Raw genomic sequence first — 24,022 nt, 5'->3', positions numbered from 1 at the left:
AAGAGTTCAGAAGGACTGCCAGGCAACTGGTATTGTTTAAAAGGAAACAACCATATTCCTTTCACTTTAGGTTCCCTTTAAGTTAGACCTAAATTGGGCTATCGGCAATGACTAGCACTTCCCAGAACTGGCAATTACCTGTTTCGTTGCGAGAAAAATGTGTAATTAGCTTATAGTGAGATCTTGATGTTTTAGGGGGTTGGAGACCCAACAGGGCCACCTCCGTCAGTTTAGGGATTTTCAATTTGGTGATAGTATATACCACCTGGTATACTCTGATCCAAAATCTGCAGGCCCTAGGACAGGACCACCACACGTGTGGATATGGGCCTCTTTGTCCACAGCCTCTAAAACACAGGCCGCTAGACTTAGAATAAAATTTTGCTACCCGATCTGGTGTTAAGTACAATCGGTGAAGGACCTTACATTGAGTCTCTACAATACATGCACTATTTGAACATTGTGATGTGAACAACCATATGGAATTAAAATCTTCCATCTCAAGAGTAATGTTAAGATCTTGTTCTCCTTTCAAGACGTATGTCAGCTTAGAAAGGTTGGTGGGAGAGACAATGCATTTATATAGCAGAGATATCAGACCCTGGATCTGAAGCACACATGCATTCAAAGCTAGTTCTCTCATGTTTTTTAACAATTTGAGAGATAAAATTGGAAATTTCCACATAACGAAAACATTCACTCTCCAGAAGTTGCCTCTTATCCTTGAGGAAAGCAAAGGTCTTAACTGCCCTAGCAGCAACTAAATCATTAAGTACAGTAAGCCCTTTCTGCTTCCACCAACGAAAACCGGTAGGATCCCCCAACCCCAGTAGAATATTTTTTTTTTTTTTACAATTTTTAAATAAAACAAGCATGTAGCTAATCTTGTCAGAAACATCTAATCTGCATGCTTGTTCAGGGTCTATAGCTAAACAAATTAGAAGCAAAGGATCTGAAGGACACAGCCAGGTATTTGGTAATATAGGTATTAAATAGGACTACTACCATGAAAAACTGTAAAATGCATCTGTAGAAGAAGTACATTTCTCTCAGATTAAAATGCACTATAAATTACTTTTCTCCTGTCACAGTAAGCTGTAAAAGTCTGATAGATCAGAAAGTTTTGGACCAGTCCATTTCCTCATGGGGGATCACTAGGGGTTTCTTTAATTATTTTTTTTAGAAGCAATTACTAAGTTGCTTGGTCCTATTGCCAAAATAGTGTGCAAATGAGTAAGCAGGCTAGCCAACATCTTTGTGTACATCCTTTCCAGGGATTACTTTTGCAAAGAATAAAGGAGATACTGAAAATTCACCATGAGGAGTTGGACTAGTCCAAAACCTGTCAGATCTGTCAGATTTTTACTGCCTGCTGTAAGCGACAGCAACATTGGAGAAAAGTGATTTATACGGCATTCTGCTCTGGGAGAAATGTACTTCTTAGAAGTATGTGTACATGTGTATTTGAAATTTTGTAATTTTTCATGATAGTGAACCTTTAAGGGCTCTTTCACACTAAGACGTTGCGTTAGATGCGACGTTAAGGTTGCATAACGTGCCCCTAACGCAACGCATGTTAGCGTTGAAGTTGGACGTTATATAGAGCCACGTTATGCGTCTCTTCATGCGTACGTGATGCATACTTTTTGATGCATACTATCGAACGAAAACGGCGCATGCGTCAAATTTAAAAAAAGAAAAGAAAACAGTACTGAGCATGTGCAAACATTCGAACACAGCCACATATAAGTATAACGCACAGCACGCTGCACTTTCATTTACCGTGCTGCATTATACTCCAACGCAACGTGGGCACTGTGAACAGCCCATTCATTTATCATTGCCGTCAGTTGGGCTGCATTACAGGCTGCTGTAAAGTGGGAATTTAACGTCCCACTATGAAAGCAGCCTAAAGGGAAATATGGCAGCTTCCATATCCCTCCCACTTCAGGTTCCCTTTAAATCAGATGCATTTCCAATCTTCTGCACTTAAAGAGACTCTGTAACAGAATTTTTAGCCTTATTTCTTCTATCCTATAAGTTCCTATACCTGTTCTAATGTGGCCTGTCTTACTGCAGCCTTTTCTAGTTGCATTGTCTCTGTAATAAACCTTATCTTCTTTCCTCTGTCGGCTGTGTCGGGCTCAGGATGGAATGTGTGGAATGTGCAGCACTGCTTGTGATAGGCAGAAGCTTTACACACCCTCTCCAAGCTCTCCTCTCAGCCTATCACACTCTGGTTAGCAGCCACGTCTTGTTTGTAAACACTGCCTAAAACTGGCAATTACAAGCCAGGATCGCAGCAAGGAGTGGCAAAAACAGCACAGAGGGGCCCAGGAGAACATAATGAATAGAATGGTATGCTTTTTATTGTAAGAATTTTAGAGTACAGATTCTCTTTAACCATTTACCGACAAGCATACGTATTAAAATGTCATTTTTTAGCCTATTAACGGCAACATGGCAACATGACGTTTTAATACGTCGCGCGATCCCGCCGCCGCTCTGCACGTGTGTGCGCCGCTACCGCACCCGTTTCTGTAGAGCGGTCCTCTACCCAATCGCAATGCCTGGAGTGAATGGACGTGACCGCGAACAGCTAAATACAGCTAAATAAAGTGTAAAAAAATAAATAAAAAAAAGTGATCACTTCCTATAACCGGAGTGTTCACTAGCACCATCTTGTGGCCAAAAAGCATATTACACACAAAAACACATACATATACAGGTACATGTACACATTATTAATACAATTAATAAAATTACACTTCCAACCCTCCCTCCCTCCCCCAAAAAAAGCTTAAAATAAATCAATAAATAGTTGCCTTAGGGACTCAGCTTTCTTTAATCTATATTTTATTAGGGAAAATTAATTTTAATTTATTACATAGGGGCTTGTAATTATAGCCAGAACAAAAAAAAAACACAAAAAAACCATAAAAATAAAACCCGTACTTCTAAATAAAATATTGTCGCCGTACATTGTGATAGGGACATAATTTAAACTGTTTAATAATCGGGACAACTGGGTAAATAAAATGTGTTGGTTTTATCCAAAGGAGAATGTTTACTTTTAAAACTATAATGGCTGAAAACTGAGAAGAAATTATTTATTTTCCATTATTTTTGTATTTTTCCCATTAAAACGCATTTAGAATAAAAAAAAATCTTAGCAAAATGTACTACCCACAGAAAGCCTAATTGGTGGCGCTAAAAATGAGGTATAGATCATTTTCTTGTGATAAGTAGTAATAAAGTTATTAGGGAATAAAAGGGAGGAGCACTGACAGGTGAAAATTGCTCTGGTCCATTAGGGTAAAAACCCTTTGGGGTGGACTGGTTAACTTCATGTGGTTTATAAGCAATTTGGCAGAGTGGATCATTTCAGCCAACTACTTTGTCCTCAGAGTAATGCAAGAGCTTTCCTACCCCTGCACCTTTTTTTTCTACACTTTCCCTATCTCCTTAGAATAGTACTTGTCATTCACTGGAGCCAAGTATGCATACATTGTCAATTCATGCAGCCTGAGTGTCAACCAAAACAATCAGGAATAGGTATGGTCAATTAGATGCAAATAATTGAAAGTTGATTCAACATTATGCAAATTTTGTATGCAAATTTATGCAGCTTGATCATGGACCAATCACATTTTACCTCAGCAGGATTTAATTGATTTATGTTCAAGCAGCATACATTTGCATACTAAATTTACATAATGCTACATCAACTCGAAATTATTTGCATCTTATTGACCATCCTTAATCAGGAATTATTATTTTGGCAGACAAAAGCCACACAAGTCAACATGCAGGTTGTTGATTTGACAGGCTACCTTCTGGTGTTTTGCTGATATTTTAAAACAGAGCCAATATCAGTAATGCAAGTACATTGCATTACAGAATTGATCAAAGCCTCAGTGCAGGACATTCTAAGCACACTTCCATTCAATTAAAGTAACACTTTACATTTTTAAATTTGGTTACTAGAACCATACGGCACAGCAAGAAATATGATAGGACATTATAATAAATTTGGAGCAGGGCCACATTTAAGTGTTAAACAGGCTCCTAATGGAAGTGAAATAGATGGTTTGGTCGCACAGAACGAGCCATTAAATCTTTACGATACAGCAGGACATTTATTGCTGCTCTGGTTGCCTGGCTTGGAAATGACAGCTTGTTAAAGAAATCTGTAACAGATTTGTTCTGCAGGCTGCATACAAAGAATATGCAGTATATGTTAGACTTTGCCATACTGCAGTGGAAAGAACACACACAATCAAGGAGTGAAAGAGGAACTTTAACCAGGTATTTATCTTCATCCCAATCAGTAGCCGATCCCCCTTTTCCATGAGAAAGCTTTACCTTTTCTCAAATAGCTCATCAGTGGGGATCAGTATGGCTGATATTGTGGTGAAACCCCTCCCACAGTGTGATGTCATGACCATGGTCCTGACAGTTAGCTGTCTGTGAACCTCGTTGCATTGTGAATAACGGCTGTTTCCAACTGCCAAGCTAGCAGAATCACCCGCTGTGCATAGACCTAACATTCCGTACAGATCACCTGACAAAGCTAAAGATGTCAACATCAAGGGAAAAAAAAAAATCAGAATGTAAATCAGGGGAGGAAGTATTTTACAATGGGCAAACACTTATAATCAGTAAATTAATATTGTAAACAATAATCCATTTTCTTCATTATGTTATTTTCACCTCAGTTCCTCTTTGAAGCCAGTGAACAATTGCCTGCACTGGTCATTCCAAAATCTGCTGCCCACTAACTGTTGAATAGTGACTAGGCACACAAGAAAACCATGACAACCTGCTACTGTATTTTGTTACCGCAGGTTCTGACAGTTCACAGCTTGTCCTCCCCTCCTGCCCTTTCCTCTCTCTATAGTGTAGAGATCATGCAGCTAAGCAGATAAACAAGCTATGTGTTTGCACAGCTAAAGGCTATCCAAAATCAGCAAGAAAGATTTGCCTTTACTGATACTCTACATTGGCATGAGTTAGATGCCTGCTGAAGCTGGTGCTCAAATAAACTGCTTCAAACTCAATAGGTCACTGCTCGTGATAAGCAACTCAAAAAGCAGAGCAGGGATGGACACAAGGGAGAACTTGAAATGTGATAAAAAATTACATTAAAAAACCTGTGTGTGCCTGAGAGAAGTACCTCCCAGAGAGGGAGCAATGAGTGAGGAGAAAACACGAGCAGGAGAACAAAGAGCAGGAATGGACACCAATGAGAAAGTCAAAGGTGAAAAACAAGATATGAAATCCTTAGAGGACCGCTATTGTGAAAATCTGTAAAATGTAAAATACTTGTGAGTACGTTTCTCTCAGATTAAATTGCACGGTTGATGTAGGACATTCTAACCTCTCCTATGTCCCTGTCTCTACAGTAAGCAGTAAAAATCTGATGGCTCTTACAGATTTTGGACTAATCCATCTCATCTGGGATTTTTAGAGTTTTCTTCATTTTCAAAAGCACTTGTTGAACAGTAACTGCTCAGTGCAACCGCTAAAAATAATGTGCAAATGAGTAGGGAGGTTGATCAACATGTTTGTACAGATCTTTTACAGGGAGTGATTTTGTATAGAATAAAGGTGTTACTGAAATACCCCATGAGGAGATAGACTAACCCAAAACCTGTCAGAATTTTACTACCTACTGTAAGGGATTGCAATAGAAGAAGAACAGACGGAAAAAAGTAATTTATAGTGCATATTACCCATGGAGAAATGAATGTCTTATAAGTATATGTACTTATATTTTTACAGATTTTCGCAATAGTGGTCCTTTAAGGATTTCATATATTGTTTTTTAACCTTTGAAATGTTCACAATAATGGTCCTTTAAAATAAAGAGTATGGGATTATTTTATACTGTATGCTTAAAGGACACCAGAGCAGATCAAAGCTAAAAGTTTTATACATAAAAAATCCCACGGCGCCCTCCTCAGCCTTCTCCAGCGCCGGTACCGGGTCCCGTCACTTCAGCCAGTCGCGGCCAGTCAGACATAAGAGAAGTGCGCTCTTTATGTACGCAGCAGCTGGAGAGATACGTAGAGGGCGCACTTCTCTTGCGCAGACTGGCCGGGACTGGCTGAAGTGACGGGACCCGGTACCGGATCTGCGGCCAGCGTAGGATGGCAGCGTGGGAGTGATCCAAGCTTATGGGACTGGAGGAAGCCCCAGGTATATATAAAACTTTTAGCTTTAATCAGCTCTGGTACACTTTAAAGGTGCAGAGTTCTCTCCCACTTGTTTCTTCTCTTAGATGTTTTGTTAGACGTGGTCTGTCATAAGGCCCATACACACGTCGGATTTTTGCGAACGACCCGTCGTTTAAACGTTCCGTCGTTCAGTCGTTCGCACGTCAAATCCGACGTGTGTACAGACTATCGTTCAGGTGATAAGAGTGGTTTCCAGCGATCTGCCGGGCGGATCGCTGGAAACCAGTCTTATCACGCGAACGATAGTCCGTACACACGTCTGATTCCGCGTGCGAACGACGGGACGTTCAAACAACCCGTCGTTCAGAAAAATCCGACGTGTGTATGGGCCTTTAGTCACCGAGACATTTATGTTGTTTACCAGTTTGGTATTATGAATTTAGAGCTGTTTTTTTGTAAAGAACAAGGAAAGGTGATGACACTAGACAAACAGATTATAAGAATGATAAAATTCCAGGAAAGTCCTAATTATAATTTGTGCTATCCTACCCACTACCACAGACGTGCTGCATGTATGGTATGGATGCCAAATCTAACACAAGGCAATGCCAGCTGTCATGGAAGTATATTATGACAAACATCCAAGTGAAAGGTCTACTTTGCTTAGATCTTCATTAAAATGAAACCAATTCATAACAGCACATAAGACCGCCACGCTCCAGGTGGAGGAGACCAGAGTAATAGACAGCAGTACCTTCACCCCTGCTAGCATTCCAGTTGTAGATACACTAAAATCAAGGTAAGCCAACGTTTCCGGGTCAGAGGGTTTGTAGATTTGGGATGGTCTTTTCTTTGGCAAATCATCTAAAAATAAAGTACAAAAAGACATTGAAAAAGTTAGTTAGTGAGCACGTTACACATGGGCTGATGATTACTTCCAATCCAGTAAAGAATCTGGTTATGTGATTGGACCATCCAACACTTAGATATCAAAGCTGCTGCAGCCTGATGAGAATGATACAATAACTGGGTCTTTTATTGGTTATACTGGTAAATATTGATTGACTGTGCCGTAGTACTGTGTATAACAGAGCTGGATCATCCACAAGGCAAACACAGACAGTTGCCTAGGGCTTCGAGAGAGTATAGTAACCTGGTGGATGCTAGCTGCAGCCAAATCTTACTACAAAAAAAAAAAACAACAGGTGACCATCAGTGGTGGGCAAAAACTGCTATCTTGGGTAGGGTAGGGTCCCATTTCATCTTAATCCTTTTCTGGTGTATAGGCGACCAATCACTTTAATCCAAGGACACCAAGGACGCAATGTCCAAAATACAAATACTCTAAATATATTTAATTTTGTTCATACAGCCTGTGCGATTGCCTAGGCTCTATGATCTCCCTTCCTAGGTAGGAAAATGTATCATCAGAGTGTCTTTCATACTCCTGCCTTCCACTGAATACATAGATGTCATGCAATGTTCCTGAAAGTGATCCTGGAGTGAGAGTGATATGGAGGCTGCCATATATATTGACTTTTAATTAATGCCAGTTGCCTGGCTGTCCTGATGATCCTCTGCCTCTAATACTTTTAGCCATAGATCCTGAACAAGCATGCAGCAGATCAGGTGTTAGTCATTATTGTCAGATCTAACAATATTAGCCACATGCTTGTTTCTGCTGTTATTCAGACACTATTGCAGCCAAATAGATCAACAGGGCTGCCAGGCAACTGGAACTGCTTAAACAGTAATAAATATGGTAGCCTCCATATCCATATTCTTCTCACTTCAGTTGTCATTTAACCATTCATTTCAAAGTGATCATATGAATCTGATAGATTGAAAATGGTTGCAACTGTGAAATGTGCCTAAATTAGGAATTTAAAGCAGCAGGCACAGCCATACTATCCCAGGACAAAAAAACCCATATATAAGTAGATAAATACTTGTCCTATTTACATAACATATGCATTGTACTGTCCACATTTTGATTTCAGTGAATTTTATATAGTAAATAAAGCGTAAACTGTTTCAGGCATTTGCCATTTCTACTATTCCTGACTGAAGCCAATCCTGATATAATTTCCTCCCTTACTCTTTTTTTTCCTCCTAGAAACGGCACGGTCATATCTAGCTTGCTTTGTAAACACAGCATAGATCATATTTCAGCAGATTCTCCTTAGTCACACTGAACTGCTCTCAGCCAATCAGTGAGGAGCAGGAATGTGGGAGGGGAGATGACAAGCTTCCTTTGCCTCGGCAATGTACCAAATAGAGCCAGGCTGACTGAGATAAGAGTCATTACAGCAGAAACATTTATGATTAGATTGGGATGCTTGCAATGCAGGGTCAGGTTGCAGGCTGTATAATAAACACAGAGTGGTGGGTAAATGGAATTTGATTTTGTGGCTGACAAGTCCGCTTTAAGAGGGAGATATAACCACACTAACTAAGATTCAGATTTCTGGACGTGTTTCGTTGCTATAATTATGGGAAACCCCAAATACACATTTTTCAAACAGAAAGCTGAAATGTTTATAAAGTTATTATGGGGTCATAGACCATAGTGAAAGAAATTCAAATTAGCCAATTTCCACCCTCATCACTATTTTACAGAATACTGAAAGGAGAGCCTCACCAGTATCCAGGATCGGAGGCCACGTTCTGACATCCACAGCTGCCGCGGCTTCCTTTGACCTTAGCAGTTTACAAATGAGTTGCGTCGTCATTAAACAGGCAGAACGGCTCACCTGGGAGGCAAAGGGGGGGAAGAACACGAGAAAAGCATTATCTCTGCTCCGCATGCTTCAGTCCCAGCACAGCACACACAAGTATTGAGTTCCTCCAAGAAGCTCTGCACCTTCCATAAACTTCTTTAACACAAGCTCGGTGAACAATACATATTAATGTGCTTAGTCTGACTCTGTGTCATAAACGCCAAGTTGAGGGAAGTCTGGAATAGAGATCAGGCGGGGCATGTGGACAGCCAAGATGTGGGAAAAACATCAACCTGCATGTATACCAGACATTTATTTGCTTGAACAGGCCAGCAAGCCAGCTATGTGTTGATTTCCGGTTACACAGTAGTTTAACAAACTGAGTTAATAAAACAAAGTTTTCAGGTCAAGATACGATCATTGGCTGAAAGAACTGCAAGGCGATTCCCCACTTAGTGCGAATGTTGTTTTAGGCCTTGTTCACATTATAAATCGCCAGCGCTATCGCAAGCGATTTATTGAGCTTTTTTCAAACCGCTTTTCCCTGCGCTTTCAGCTTAGAAAAGACGTCAGTCAGCAAGTGAACTCATTGACCCGGAAAAGAATAAATACAATGGCCTCAATTCACCAAGCTTTACCGAACGTTATTGAACACTTTATCAAATGTTTGATAATTTACTTCATGAGTAAAATCTAATTGTGAATTTACTATGGTGTATAGATTTATCAAATGTTTTATTGTTGAATAAATCTATAACACCCAGTGTTCCCCAACCCTGTCCTCAGGGCCCACCAACAGTGCAGGTTTTGTAGAAATCCAGAGGTAGTTAATTAGCTCTAGTGCGACACTAATTACCTCACCTGTGAATGTTTGTGGTTTCCTGCAAAACATGCACTGTTGGTGGGCCTTAAGGACAGGGTTGGGGAACTCTGCCTTAGTGAATTCAAATTAGATTTTACCCATGAGGTAAATTATCAAACGTTTGATAAAGTGTTCGGTAAAGCTTAGTGAATTGAAGCCAATGTATTTATTCTTAAAAGTGCTTGTGAAATCGCTATACAAAGCACTTATTCAATCACTTTGCAATTTCCCTATACCTGCCATTGAGCCAAAGCGCTCAGAAAATGATAAAGGGCAGCGCTTTTGAAATCGGAAAGCAATTGAAACGCTGATATGTGAACACTCTCATAGGGAATCATTGCACAAGCACTTTTAAGGCGATTTCTAAAAACGCCAGCGCTTAAAAAAAAAATCCACATACGCTCATAAGTGTAAAGAGGTAAAAAACGGCCCATATGCAATTCCCTTTTTCTCCTGAGTCTTCTCCTAGGACCTAGGTGATATTTTCACTCCTCGTCATAAAATGTATTTTAAACCACCAGCAAGCCAGAAACTACTCAAAATAATTTTGATAATTTTTTAACAACTTTTGGGTGCTTTTTTCAATTGTAACATGCTGAAAATAGATTTTAAAGAGAAGATGAAAATTATCTCCCTGAGTTTTTCTCCTCGGAGATACTTTTTCATCTTCTATTTAAAATAATTTTTCATCGCTTTGCAACTGAAAAAGTACCAAAATGTAGGTGAAAGGTACTTTCAAAATTGTTTTGAGTATTTTCTTGATTGCTGGTGGTTTAAAAAGGCATTTTATTCACAATTTTGAAAATACCACTTAGGAGAAAACTCAGGAGAAAAAGTTAATTTAAGTTTTCTCCAAAGTGATATTTTCACATATTGTCAATCAAATGCCTTGTAGGCCACTAGCAAGCAAGAAAATACTCAAAATAATATGGATAGCATTTTTTCACCTACTTTTTGGTACTTTTTCAATTGTAAAATGCAGAAAATGTGTCTTAAATAGTAAATGAAAAACGTATCTTCTAGGAGAAAATGCGGGAAAAAGTTAATGAAGTTTTTCATCTGAGTTTTCTCCTTGTTGCTATTTTCACAACTTGTAGATAAAATGCCTTTTAAGCCCCCAGCAAGTAAGAAAATACTCAAGTTAATTGTGATAGTACTTTTTTACCTAATTGTTGGTACTTTTTCAATTGCAAAGTGCTGACATTCTTTAAACACAAGTTGGTAAGATATCTCCTAGGAGAAAAAAACTTAATTGCATCTGGGCCAAGATGAGCAAAACTGTAAGTCCAATAAAGAATAGGAAAACAAATATGTTATTCAAGACTGTTCCCATCCAAGACATAGGTTAGCACTGCTTTACATAAAGCAGAGGAGGAAACCCAGCTGCCTACTATTACTGCATACGGTTTTTGTTAAATACTTAATTTCTGAAGTTGTACTTTGTACTGGTTGAACTCGATGGACGTATGTCTTTTTTCAACCAAAAAAACTATGTAACTATGATGCACACATTGCCGTATAAAGCGTCTTCACTCTGCCCGCCTGACCCCAATTCTTCTTTTTCTAGTCTCTCCTTGGAGTGAGTCAGGCAAACTCATATAAAGGCTATATCTCCCCTCTAAGCAATTCTTTTTACTCCACATCACCTGAGTTTGATAAATCCTCAGTATTGGCTTGCATATGAATTACGCAAGTGAACAGAGTGGCATAAACAAACTAATTGTAAAACAACAAAAGACAGGAAAACTGGAGAGTGCTCAAAACACCACCAGATTCAGTTTTGATGAGTTGTGCTGAATATTTTGGGAGATCACAAAATGGCAATTCTGAATGACAATTTTTTTTCCAGTTTTTTTTAAGCTAAAATATAAAATATTTTCCATGGTTGGAAGGCAAACTGATATAGGAAAAAAAATGGGAAACTGTTGATACTTGTTTTTATATGTAGACGCCTTAGTGTTGCTACTCTGGCAAAGCTGATCTAAGACCAATGAATAGACAGTGATATAAAGCTGCAGAAGAGTTACAGTGGTAATAAACTAGGGCCTACAGTCTTGCTGCCTTTACAATCATACCCTTTCTCACTGATTTATCGTTGCCGTATTACAGACTCATTACCAAAGACAAAGCTGCAACAGTAGTGGATTACTGCCTATTTATACTCAGGACTATATTGGCCTGGTGTCAAACTCCTCTAGCAGCCCTCATCGATCTGACATAGTATTGCTATATACCTTTCATAAATAACATGCGCTGTAATGCTTATCTTACTACTGTGACTAATGCCAGTGTCAGCACCATTGATTTCATGCAGGCGATAATCTATGGCACTAATAGAGACATTAAAACACAAAGCCCAATACTTCTATGCAAAAAAACCCAAACAAATTCATAATGCTTCAGCAGCCAATTATTGCTTTCAATTTCAAACATGCACTCAAAAAATATAAGCAAAGTTGACATTGATTTTTTTGCTGTCCACCTGGTGATCATTTGCAAGGGTGCAACAACAGGGATAGTTTAGTTGCACCCCAGATCACTTGCTTTGTGGCACATAGTGAATGTATCAGAAGCAGTTTGATGTGGTAAACACTGTGGTCTTATATTTGTTTTGCCTACAGCCTCTGCCCTTCCTACCTGTTAAAATACAAAAAGGGAAAAGAGGCAGCCGGGAGTGTGATGAAACTGTGTTAAAAAAATAAGAGAATATGAGGTGGCTTACGTCACTGAAGACAAATTCATGAAATAAATTAATTTTAATATGCACTGGCAATGCATTTCATGGGTCTGTGCCCATTTCCTCAGGCCAAATAAAGTTCCAAAAAAGTGGTCAGAGCCACGTTCAAAACAGTTTTATCACACGCCTGGGCGCCTTTCCCTCTTTTCTGCTTTCTACCCTCCTTTGAGAGGGGTATACCTCTGGACCTTTGGTTGTTTTTATAGCAAGAGCGTGACCACTCCCCGCTTGCCTGGACACCCGAGTGGAGAGTATGCCGAGTGTTATACTGCATCATCTGGACTCCTGCTGTCTCTGTGTTTCTTTGTTATAGGGTGCTTTTAATCACGCACCACAATTGCACAAAAAGTGTCTCTGAATTTCCACATCAAAAATAAGAGTAAAAACAGAAACCAAAAAACAATATTAGCAGCAGCTTTACCAGTCTTTGGTGCCTGGCTACTCTACGGCAGAGTTCTGTTGGGTCTCCCTTTTCTCACAGCCTTACAGTGTACCTGAAGTGAAAGGAATATGGAGGCTGCCATCTTGATTCTCTAATAAACAATGCCAGTTGCCTGACTGATGCTCTGCCTCTAATACTTTAAGTCACTGGCCCAGAATGAGCATGCAGATAAGATGCTGTGACTCTGGTTTGACTTCACTGGCTGCATGACTGTTGCAGGTGTGTGACTCAGGAACATCTAAAGCCAAAAGCTTAGCATGACAGCCAGGTTACTGGCATTGCTTATATGGAAATAAAAATGGCAGCCTCTGTATTCTTCTCATTTCAAGTTATCTTTAAAAGTTTTGGCAATGCTGAACCAATCACACCCCAACATGATAGCAACCCAGCCGCTGCTCTGATGCAGAGACTGGAAGATAGGATTAGGGAAATGGGGAAGAGACAGGTGCTCACATTTGCATGACCTGGAAGGTGCTGGCACAGCCTGGGCACTGGGACTAAGTGGATTCTTTTTCCATTTTTGTGTCACTGAAATACAGCCTCAGTACATAAAGGACACCTAAACTGACAGGGATACGGAGGCTGCCATATTTATTTCCTTATGCACAATTCTACTAGCCTGGCAGTACTACTGATCTCTTTGGCTGCAGTAGTATCTAGATCACACACCCGAAACAAGCATGCAGCTTGCAACTCTAGGCCAGAGTCTAAATCCAGCTAGTTTAAGTCGGACTTTAGTCAGAAACACCTGATTTGCATGCTTGTTCAAGATCTATGGCTAAAAGTATTAGAGGAAAAGGATCAGCAGGACAGCCAGGAAACTGGTATTGGTTAAAAGGAAAATATGGCAGCTTCCATATTCCTCGCAGTTCAAATGTCCTTTAAAGGATATCCGAGGTGAGTTGTAAAATGTATCTATCTATACTTACATGGGCTTCTTCCAGCCCCTAGAAGCCAATTGTGTCCCTCGCCGCAGCTCCGGTCTGCTCCTGGTCCGGCATCTCCTGCGCGGGTGTACGCCCCGCACCGAAAGTGAGTGCACCCACGTCGACGGGAACTAAGTACAGTCCCAATGATGCGTGCGCATTTGCACCTGGCGTGGGCACAAGCTCGCACATTTGCAGAAGACGGTATAATTGAAGATACTGTAGAGGCAGCCAGCAGGACCCAAATAACTTCTAAGGGCTGGGGGAAGCTTCAGATAAGTAAAGATAGATTTTAAAACTCACCTCAGATAACCTTTTAAGTAATATATTTGATAACCAAGGCAGAGAAAATAAAGCTTATCTCTGAAAATTGCTGCTCAGAAGGTGGTATTTTCCACACACTGCAGGTTGTATATCTAACTACTGCACCTATTATGATTATCTGACAATAAACCGGAAAAAACGTGTTACATTAAACAGATCCTAATTACCTTTTAAGCAAGGTGAAGATAACTTTTTTGTAAAAATTAATTTTCATGTGCGTTTTAAATTTCATGCTCATTAACTGCAAAGATTTCAATTACGCTCATCAAAAATGTGTTGAAGAGAAGCCACACACTAGGTGAAATAATTAAGCTCACAGGAATTCTGTGTTTTGAATATCCTGGCTTGTTTTCTGCTTAGTCTTGTTTATTTCTGAATTAACCTTTAAGTACACTTGTATAGTTGGTTAAAGCTGCACATCAGTCACTCTTACTGCATTGCATGTGCAGCTGCTTTATTCAGATAGGGCACTGCTGCTGTCCAATGAGCATCCAGGATTACCTAGAACCCTTGACTCATCATTGATATTAGTACACGGATTACTCACATGGATTAGGAAATGGGTAAGGTGTCGGTTTGATAAGACAGATATTGATTTGATATTGATTTAAAGTGAACCTCCAGACTAAAAGTCTACTCAGCAGCACTAAAAAGGTTTGGCCTTTCTTTAACAGTTTCACAGCATCAGAAGTTTGTTTTCTCTTACCAAAGCCTCATTTTTAGCTGCACAGAAGAAAACTGCCCGGGCATTTTTCCCCTGATGCTGTGCAAAGCATGATGGGATTTCTGATGATGTTGTTCTCGTTCTGCGGTTTTGGTGCAAATTTTTGTTTTGTATTTTGAATTTGAGATTTAAAGCCTAGCGCGCACCTGGGAGGGGTGATCAGGACACAGGACAGTTGGAACTGTGTCTTATGCTCCCTGTCACCTCCTTTCAACCAATACGATGGCTGCCCCATGAAATCACAAACATTTGCCTGTTCTTTTAAAACAGGGTGGGTAAGAGATTATATTACCTATCTATTTTAATTAACATAACTTAATGACAGTATGTTTGTTTAGGCTAAAGTTCCCCTTTAAGCATAGAAAAACTGTGCTGATTGGAAAGATTCTCCTTTACTTCCTGGACTTCCAGGGACAAGTTAAGGTGAAGCTTTCTGTTAACTGGTTACCAAAGAGACTCCACAGCCCTTCACATGGTATGCTAGTACCTTAGAACAAAGTTACACAAAAGCCTCTGATACAGTTGTGTGCCTCTGTCTGTTAACGTGACAAAGTCTTTATTATACATTTATACCCCTGACAAAGCCAGAGCTGAGGCAAAACACGTTGGATAAAAGGTTCTCGTCACATTATGGGTATACTATGTGTTGTGAGCCTGAAAAGGAACTAACAATATAAATGAGGCAGGCAAGTGGCTAATGTGTGGACAGGAGAGGATGCAGGCATTTTACATTTACAATTACGCCTAGATTTCTGCTGTTCTTACTGGCACCTACAAATGAATGTATGAAACAAAACAATAGCACTGCTACATCTGTCATGCCTTTTTCATTCATCTAGATGTCTGCAATAATCAACCCTCTGATCACTTGTTCAGTGCTCACTGTTACTTTAAGTACAAGCAAGTGCTGAGAGGAAATTAGGACACTTGCAGATGGGCAGACCTCTCTGTTTAGATATAAAGAAAGGGAAATTCTACTTTTCAGGGGCACCAACAGCACTAAAACCTTCAAAGATGTTCTAGTCCTCTTCAACTATCTAAAACTAACACCCGGTTCTCACTTCCCACTAAGTGGAAAACGGATCTGATCAACGGTCAATTGGATCCGTTTTCGCTCCGTTGCCACTCCATTTCCGTTCCGCTGCTTCCATTCCATTTCCCCACATCCCCCCAGACCCCTATCACCAAAGTGTATTTTTCTGTTTAAAATGGTCCGTGTGAAGAAACGTTCCGTTTTCTCATTGCCCCCAAAGCAGCTCTTCAGCTTCTGCGCCGCTGGGCTCAGCGGTCCGGAAAAATTGCTGTATAAGGAAAATTGTGGTCCGTTCAGCGGAACGTATGGAACGGATCCATTCGAACGGATGCATGTGAACGGATCCATAAGCTAAGATTGGATCCATTTGCATCCATTAGGATCCATTCCCTTTCGATCTGCGGATGGAATGTTTTTTAACGCCAGTGTGAACCGAGCCTCATTGAAAGGACCACTATTGCAATAAATTGTAAAATTTTCAGAATCAGAATCAGAATCAGAATCAAGTTTAATGACCAAGTACAGGGGTTTGTACCTGGAATTATTTTTAGCACATACAAGCTCAAGTAGTACACAAGACAAGATATATATCCATCTGTATACATACATATTGCGCAAAAGGTGGATCAGCGCAACACCAGGCCGCCTCCGAATGGCCTCCATCAGCGGCCTGGTGTTGCGCTGATCCACCTTTTGCGCAATTTTCGATTTTATTTGATTAGCCGCACCCAGGCTGTGCATATACATAGGTTAGGATTTAGTTAGTGTTAGGCCCCTCCCATGGAGGATTGACTTCTTCGCAGTGGGAGGGACGAGTACTTAATAGGTTGCATGCAAGCTGTTAATGGAAACCAACATCCTCCTCTAATGGTAGACAGGTCATGTGTATGCTCGGTGTGTATTCGACCCCACAAGTGGGGCTTGCACTCTTTTGCAGGTAGGCACTAGTCTGTTTTTAAGTAGCGCTGCTCATTTCCTTGCTATGTATACATACATACACGAAGTACATTTGTACCACAGTAAATAAAAAAAAACACTGTAAATTACTTTTTTCCTATATTGCTGTCACTTACAGTAGACATCAACAATCGGACAAATCTGACTAGTTATGGTGTAGTCCATCTCCACAAGGGGGATTCTCAGTATTTATTTTTTTCCTTACAGCTCTCACTGGAAAGAATCTCTACAAACATGCCACTATTTTCACTACCTATATATACTTTGTGCATGTGTGTAATGTGTGTGTACATTTTTAAATCTTTAGTGATGGTGGTCCTTTGAACATTTTGGCTGAATTAGCGATTTCATTGCATTTGTCAACCCCTGATGTATACAAACCATAAACAGTACATTTCCTGCACACCAACGAGATCCTCGGACCTACCTCTACTATCATCTTCACCGTAGGCAGTGTTGTTGCGATATTCTGCGGGTGTGGTGGTCGCACCGTGATTGGCACACAGCCAGCATACAGACAGCCATAAAATGCTGCAATCAGGTCTATTCCTGCAGGAATTGAGTATAAAATGTCATTAGCATGTTAACAAGGGAGTAATCACTAAACATTACTAATATAAACCCCCTTAAAGTGGACCTAAACCCAGAATTTCCTCTCTGCTCTAAGGATAAGCAAAAGCATATTATCCTTTAAAGCGGATCCGAGATGAAAAACTAACTATAACAAGAAACTTGTCTATATATCTTGTATAAAGTTTAGATAGTTTACACAGCGAATCTAGCTGCAAACAGCTTCAACAGTATAGGATTAATCATGTTCTGTTTGTGATCATTACCTCCAGGCAAGCTGCTCTTCATCTCCACCCCTCAAGTATTTGGCTTGAGGAATGCCCTATAAACTATATGAAAGGAACACAATTATGCAATGAGTAAAAGTTTATCTCGGATCCACTTTAAAGAAAAATATTTATTTTATGGGAGCACATAAAGGCTCCCTGTACACTGCAAATACATTTTGCGATTCCGATTTTCCCGGAATGCACTCAACAGAAAAACGGAGGAAAAAGAAACAATTAAAAATCGTAATCGGATGTAAAAAACGATTAAAAATTGGAATCGGAATTGCATGCAGTGTGCAGGGAGCCAAAGAGTTATTCATATTAACCTCCCTGGTGGTATGATTATTTACAGACTTCAGGGTCTAAAAGTGGTGCAATTTTTTAGCACACTTTCAGGCCCTAAAATGAGGAAATAATCATACTGCAGAGAGATCTTCGGCAGCCCCTGCACTTACTCACCTTCTCGGATCCAGCACTGCAGTTCTCCCTCCGTCCTCTGGGTGGTGCTGTAATCCTATAGTGAGATTATTGTCTGTCGTCATGATGACAGGCGTCAATCTCACCAAGTGGATGCAGAGCCTCGGAGGACAGGAAAAAGAATGGCTGCCGGTATCTGGGAGGTGAGTGAAAACACCCGCTGCGCACCATTGCTCTGCATAGATCTCACTATGAGTCTGGCTCAAGGTTTACGCTCTGAACTGTGGATTTCCAATCCCAAACCCAACTCGGGGTTACTGCTAGGAAGGTTAATACACAAGAAGACACACCTGAGATACAGATCAGACAGAGCTGCCAGCTCAAATTACAGAGGCTCATTACTAGCAGATAAGGGTGAATTAGACAGGCTGTTATCTCTAAATACACAAAGGGTGAGTTTCTCTGTGTAATCCATCTCTCCTGTAGACGAGTTTACGTTCCCTTACCAGTTTTATTAGGTGTCTGGAAGGGATCCAATGCAGAAGATTGGTTTGGACTCTCCCAACGGGGCCGATTCATGAAACTGTGCTGCTATAGCAGGGCAAGCTACATGACAGCACCGCAAGCTGAATTCAGGTAGGCACGCTACGCGTGGTCTTGCAGCATGCCTTCCTTAGTTACGTGTGTTGCTTATATAGCAACGCACACTCCTTTTAAAACCAAGCTGTTGCTGTGAAGTATTGTGACCGCGATACACCACTAGCGCAGCCGCTACTATGTTAATTAACATAGTTAGAAGCAAGTTCCCAGAGCAACCAGATGAAACATGATTGGTTGGTCTGAATACTTCAGCTTCAGTTTTTGTTGCACCTGTCTAGATACTCTGTCTAGATACTCTAGACAGGTCTAGTCGGCTACACAGCAAATAGAATTCTGGATACCATCTAGAGGCATGTAACATAAAACATAAAAAATACATATAGATCATGGAAAAGATGAAATGAAAGCCCACCTGGTGGATACACAAGTGCCACGTGATCGCCATCTGTTAAGTGCCCCCTTTCCATCAGCATCACAGCAATCTTCTCAGCTCGCTTATGCAGTTGGCTACAGGTCAGAGAGCTGGCTATCGTTCCCTGGAGAGAACAAACTATAATTATCATGGATTTATACAGCAGCAACATCTTCCATGGCACAGTACAAAGTAAGAAACATCTGTAGGTGCATAATACAGGGGTGGCAAACAACACAAATGGCACCGTACCCAACAAAGCATACAGAGACTGTTGGTTACGGCGACAATACATTAGACGATGGCCACCAGACTGACCATCAGATAGATTACGTGTCCACACACTGGATACAGACCTCCAATAGACTTCAGCATTTATACCAGCGCCGCCACCTCCACCTCCACCTGCCGGGTCCCTCAGATCTTCCTCCATGTAAAGTGTACCCCCCAAGCTCACCTATCTACCAACATGCTTCCTCCAAGTTTCCCAAATCTTCCCTCTATCGCCACGAGGAGTGCCTGTACCCCGTGACCCATCGGAACACGTGTGACTTTGTACATGCGGTCAGGTCACGTGGTACAGAAGCTTGGTGGATGTAGAGAAGACTTAAATGCCTATAAAAGCTAGGAACTAATTTGGCATTTAAAGTGAACCTCCAGACTAAAAATGTACTCAGCAGAACTGAAAAGGCTTGGTGTTTCTTTAACAGTTTCACAGCATCAGAACATTGTTTTTTTTATAGAAGGCTCACTTTTAGCTGCATTTTTAGCTAAGCTCCACCCCATCAAATAAAACTGCCCGGGCTTTTTTCCCCTGATGCTGTGCAAAGCATGATGAGATTTCCTATGTTGTTATTTACGTTGCATAGCAACTGGGAGGGGCGATCAGCACACAGGACAGTTGGAACTGTGTCTCATGCTCCCGGTCACCTCCTTTCAACCAAAAAGATGGCTGCCCTTATGAAATCACAAACCTTTGCCTGTTCTTTTAAAACAGGGTGGATAAGAGATTATGTTACCTATCTATTTTAATTAACATAACTAATGTAACTTAATGACAGTATGTTTGTTTAGGCTGTAGTTTCTCTTTAAGTAGAACATTGTGCTATTTATTAGTGACAATTCACGTATCATAGCAAAACCTGGCAGCGAACACCAGAGAGGACTATTCCAACAACATGTCTCTTACCCTTGAGTTTAATAAAGTGTAAAGCACATGATCAGGAGTTGTTTGCGCTCTCCACTGAAGAACTTCAGACAAGAATAAAAACTGAAACGAAAGAAAAAACACATATGTTCACCATTAAAGGATTATCTTGGATTTACTTGAAATACAGATGCAATTTACAGCAAAGAAGATTTGTGGTGAAATTGAATGGTCTTCAACTGTAATCATTTGCCAGAGTTGTCCTTTTCTTTCAGACCCCAACTACAGCTTAGCCTCTTAACCTGGCAAGTCAGAAAAACATCTCATTTGGCTTTACCCAACGTCCCATCTGGTTGTGAAGAGGGCAGAACATGGGATGCGTTTAATTCCCATGACTTTCCCAGGAAAGTTTGCATGTAGGTCGGTTGAAAAAGAGCACTCAAATTTTGTCACACTTTTAAGGGAACTGAGCTCCCTGATTTTTTTTGTATATGAACCTCCTCATAAGGGATGTTTGTAATGTTGTGAGTTGTTAGGGGGTGGGGGTCCTGGGGATGAGCATCACTACTTACCTACGGGGAGGTTATGGTGTGTGTTGTTAGGGGACGGAGGTTGGGGTGAGCTTTACTACTTACCTACGGGGTGCTGCTCCTCTGGCCCGGATGGGATGCAGCATTTCTCCACAGACCAATTGCATCTGCCATATTTTGTAGTTCTGGTGGAGTCTCGTCTCATACGCACGCCGCAATGCATGCCTGGAGATGCAGTCGGTGGACGCAAGTACACAGATGTTCTCACACATACAGACTACATCTCCCAGCATGCATTGGGGCACACGTATATCTGACACGGGCCTGGGCCAGAGGTGCAGCACCCCGTAGGCAAGTAGTGAGGTTCACTCCAACCACTCGCTAACTGACGGCACACTGCAATATGAGCCTCCCTTATGGGGAGGTTCATTTAAAAAAAAATCCTGGTGCTCAGTTGCCTTTAAAGTGGAACTGAAGAGTATTTTAAAACAAAGTGTTACACTTACCTGGGGCTTCTGCAAGCCCCCAGCAGCCATCCTGTTCCACGCCGATCCTCCATGAGCCTCTGTTCTCTCGCTGCCGCTCCGTTTGTCGACCTGTAAGTCGAGGGGCCACTAGCATATCCTTTTTACGCGTTCTCGTCTGCAATAGCGATATTGCGGACTGGAACGCAAAGGATACGCATGGCCAAAGCCGCGCAGGCGCAGTGGCCAAGTGGTGAAACCGAAAGTAGCTGGTGGTGGGAAAACGGAGGCTCGTGGAGGATCAGCGCGGGACAGGGCGGCTGCTGGGGGCTTGCAGAAGCCCCAGGTAAGTGAAATAGTTTGTTTTAAAATACTCTTCAGTTCCACTTTAAAATTGGTTTATGTTAAACCCTTATTTTATGCATAAAGCAGTACTACTCATCCTTGTAATGGTATGTCTTGTTGATTGCTGGACATTTTGTCATCTGTTTCAGGGTATTGTAATTGTACTTTTCCTGTTGATTTTTTTTTTCCTCTCTTAAGATATATCTCAAACTCAGCTAAAGAAAAAAATAAAATAAAAGAACACTTGAAGCTGGAGGAGGAATATTCATGAAAAGAAGCGCTGGAAAAGAGGGATTCCACCCTGCACTGTCTTCCTGTGTGCTACCATAATCAGGTCACTCCTGTTGTTTACTAGGTACATGCATCATCGGTGTGGGTGGGTGGGTGGTTGCGTGTAGGGCTGGATTTCTGGAAAGGCCACAGAGGCCCACGCATTGGGCAGCTGCAGCCCAAAGGGGCACCTGTACATGGAAAATAGGAGTTGCTACATATGACAGAGGAGGCTGAAATGGGAAACATGAAAAAAAGGGAAACGGATGCTCAAGGGAGCCTCATGAAAGAAAGGGGGTGCTGTACATGGATGATACACATGGAAGAGGGGGCTGCACATGGAATGGGAGGGGCATTGCTACACAAGAAAGGGAAGCCACAACATACGTGGCCTACGGGCACAAAAAGTATAAATCTGGCCTTTATTGTGTGTAAGGGGGAGGGGGAAGGGGGTGACAGACATCCAAGCAATGCTGACAACCATCCATAATCTATAGGGGCGGGGTGGGGGGGGGGTCGCCTGCACGTACAATTTAGTCCAATTCTTATAACTGTGCAGCTGTTTCCACAATTGCAGTCTTATAAATTCCAATCCAATGCATGCTGGGAGGCGCATTAGACTTCAAAAAGTTACATTTATGGTCAGAGTATGTAAATGTTGATATTGTCTATAACACTTTGTATAAAGCCCTCTGAATCTTCTATAATGAGGACCATATGTTGTTAAATATTCTTTGTTGCGTAATACGCCATTAAATAGTATCGTATTGTCATCTTGTTTCTTATGGAAGTAGAACAAATATGCATATTCCTGATCTATATTCCAAATCTAGGCAAACAAAAGCAGCATCTGGAAATGATGGGTAAACACAGGGCTCTGCTCAGTGTGGCTGTGCTCAATGACAAAGGCTGATATGGTAATGTGTGCCTGCTCACTGATGCAAGTGTGCCTGGAAACTGCCTTTATTCCTTCCTTTTGTATCTTAATATGACTCACCCGGAGTGCTGCCAAAACAACGAGATCTGCGACCACAAAACAGCCAGAGCGCTTCAGCTCTGACCCCTCAGCTGTGAGGAGTTGATTGAGGACTATGTGAGGAGCTGAAATTAGATCACAGTGGTACTTGTACCTCAGACTGTGGATCAAACCGCTCACCGGCATGGTGAGAGGCTCATTTATAATTACATATAATAAATAATGATGTGCAAGTGTAGAAACGGCAGGATATCAGCTCCTCCAACCTTACCAAAGCAACGTTGGCTTGAAGAGATCCTGTCAAAAAAGGGTAATTGTAAGGCTACTGACTCCCTACTCTGAAGCTTTGCACACACTAGATGAAACTTGGCCAAGGCTGATAATGATCGCTTCTGGCCTTCTGCCAAGAAACTAGCATTAGTATAGCACCCCCTAACTCCTCCGGGCAAAAAAATCTGCATCATTCTCCTCGTCTTATTCCACCGGTGATGCTCCTCATGCATCATCAGCCCTCCTTCCCGTCCCTGGCAACATTCCATGTATGCAGCAGCCTATGGGCACAGATGTTTTGGAACCCTACATTTTGCCCTCAACCAACCTAAAACACCCTGCCAAACTGCACCACAGGTATGCTGGTTGGCCCTGGTGTCATCTCTCCCTTACTTCACCTGACCAGCGTAGGTTGCCACAAGTACCCATTAGTATTAAGTAGTTAGAGGTCCCCTCAAGTATTAGGTAGCTAGAGGTACCCCTGGCTGAAGGTAGATCTCGTTGGTGTAATGCCGAGAGCTGAGTTACCTCTCACTTACGCGCCACTCGGGACTCTGCATAAGGTAAGTAGGGAGGCACTCGGGGGAGGGGAATGAGCCATCTTTCCATCATCAGGTGCCTGTAAGTATGAGCCTAAAGAACCTTATGGAAAATCCAGCCATGCTTGTGCGTGTGTACAAGTCTTGAAGCTAAATCCATCCCAGAGATGGTCAGTGAGATTATTGGTATTGTGTATGTTTATATAACACTGATATCTTCTACAGTGGTTTGCAGAATAGTCATGTCACTCAGAGAGGCCAGCAAAGTAGTCCCTAACATATTCATAGTCTTATATTCCTTTTAATGAG

General features: G+C 41.3%; 1 protein-coding gene across 8 annotated transcripts in view; it reads right to left on the bottom strand.

Moving 5' to 3' along the window:
- DIP2C (disco interacting protein 2 homolog C) overlaps window positions 1–24,022 on the bottom strand; it is a 635,214-nt gene that overhangs the window by 61,674 nt on the left and 549,518 nt on the right. For all 8 annotated transcript variants that reach the window (XM_068235828.1, XM_068235830.1, XM_068235833.1 and 5 more), the window contains 5 exons: window positions 20,362–20,442; window positions 19,173–19,296; window positions 17,332–17,453; window positions 8,821–8,932; window positions 6,934–7,043 (listed from right to left, as the gene is read on the bottom strand). In XM_068235828.1, coding sequence (XP_068091929.1) covers window positions 6,934–7,043; window positions 8,821–8,932; window positions 17,332–17,453; window positions 19,173–19,296; window positions 20,362–20,442 — 549 coding nt within the window. The remainder of the gene's footprint in view (window positions 1–6,933; window positions 7,044–8,820; window positions 8,933–17,331; window positions 17,454–19,172; window positions 19,297–20,361; window positions 20,443–24,022) is intronic.

This window comes from Hyperolius riggenbachi, chromosome 5 (genome assembly GCF_040937935.1).
Source record: "Hyperolius riggenbachi isolate aHypRig1 chromosome 5, aHypRig1.pri, whole genome shotgun sequence".
NCBI classification, from domain to species: Eukaryota; Metazoa; Chordata; class Amphibia; order Anura; family Hyperoliidae; genus Hyperolius; species Hyperolius riggenbachi.
Note: the sequence above shows the minus strand (reverse complement) of the source record. Positions and strands in the feature narration are given on the sequence as shown.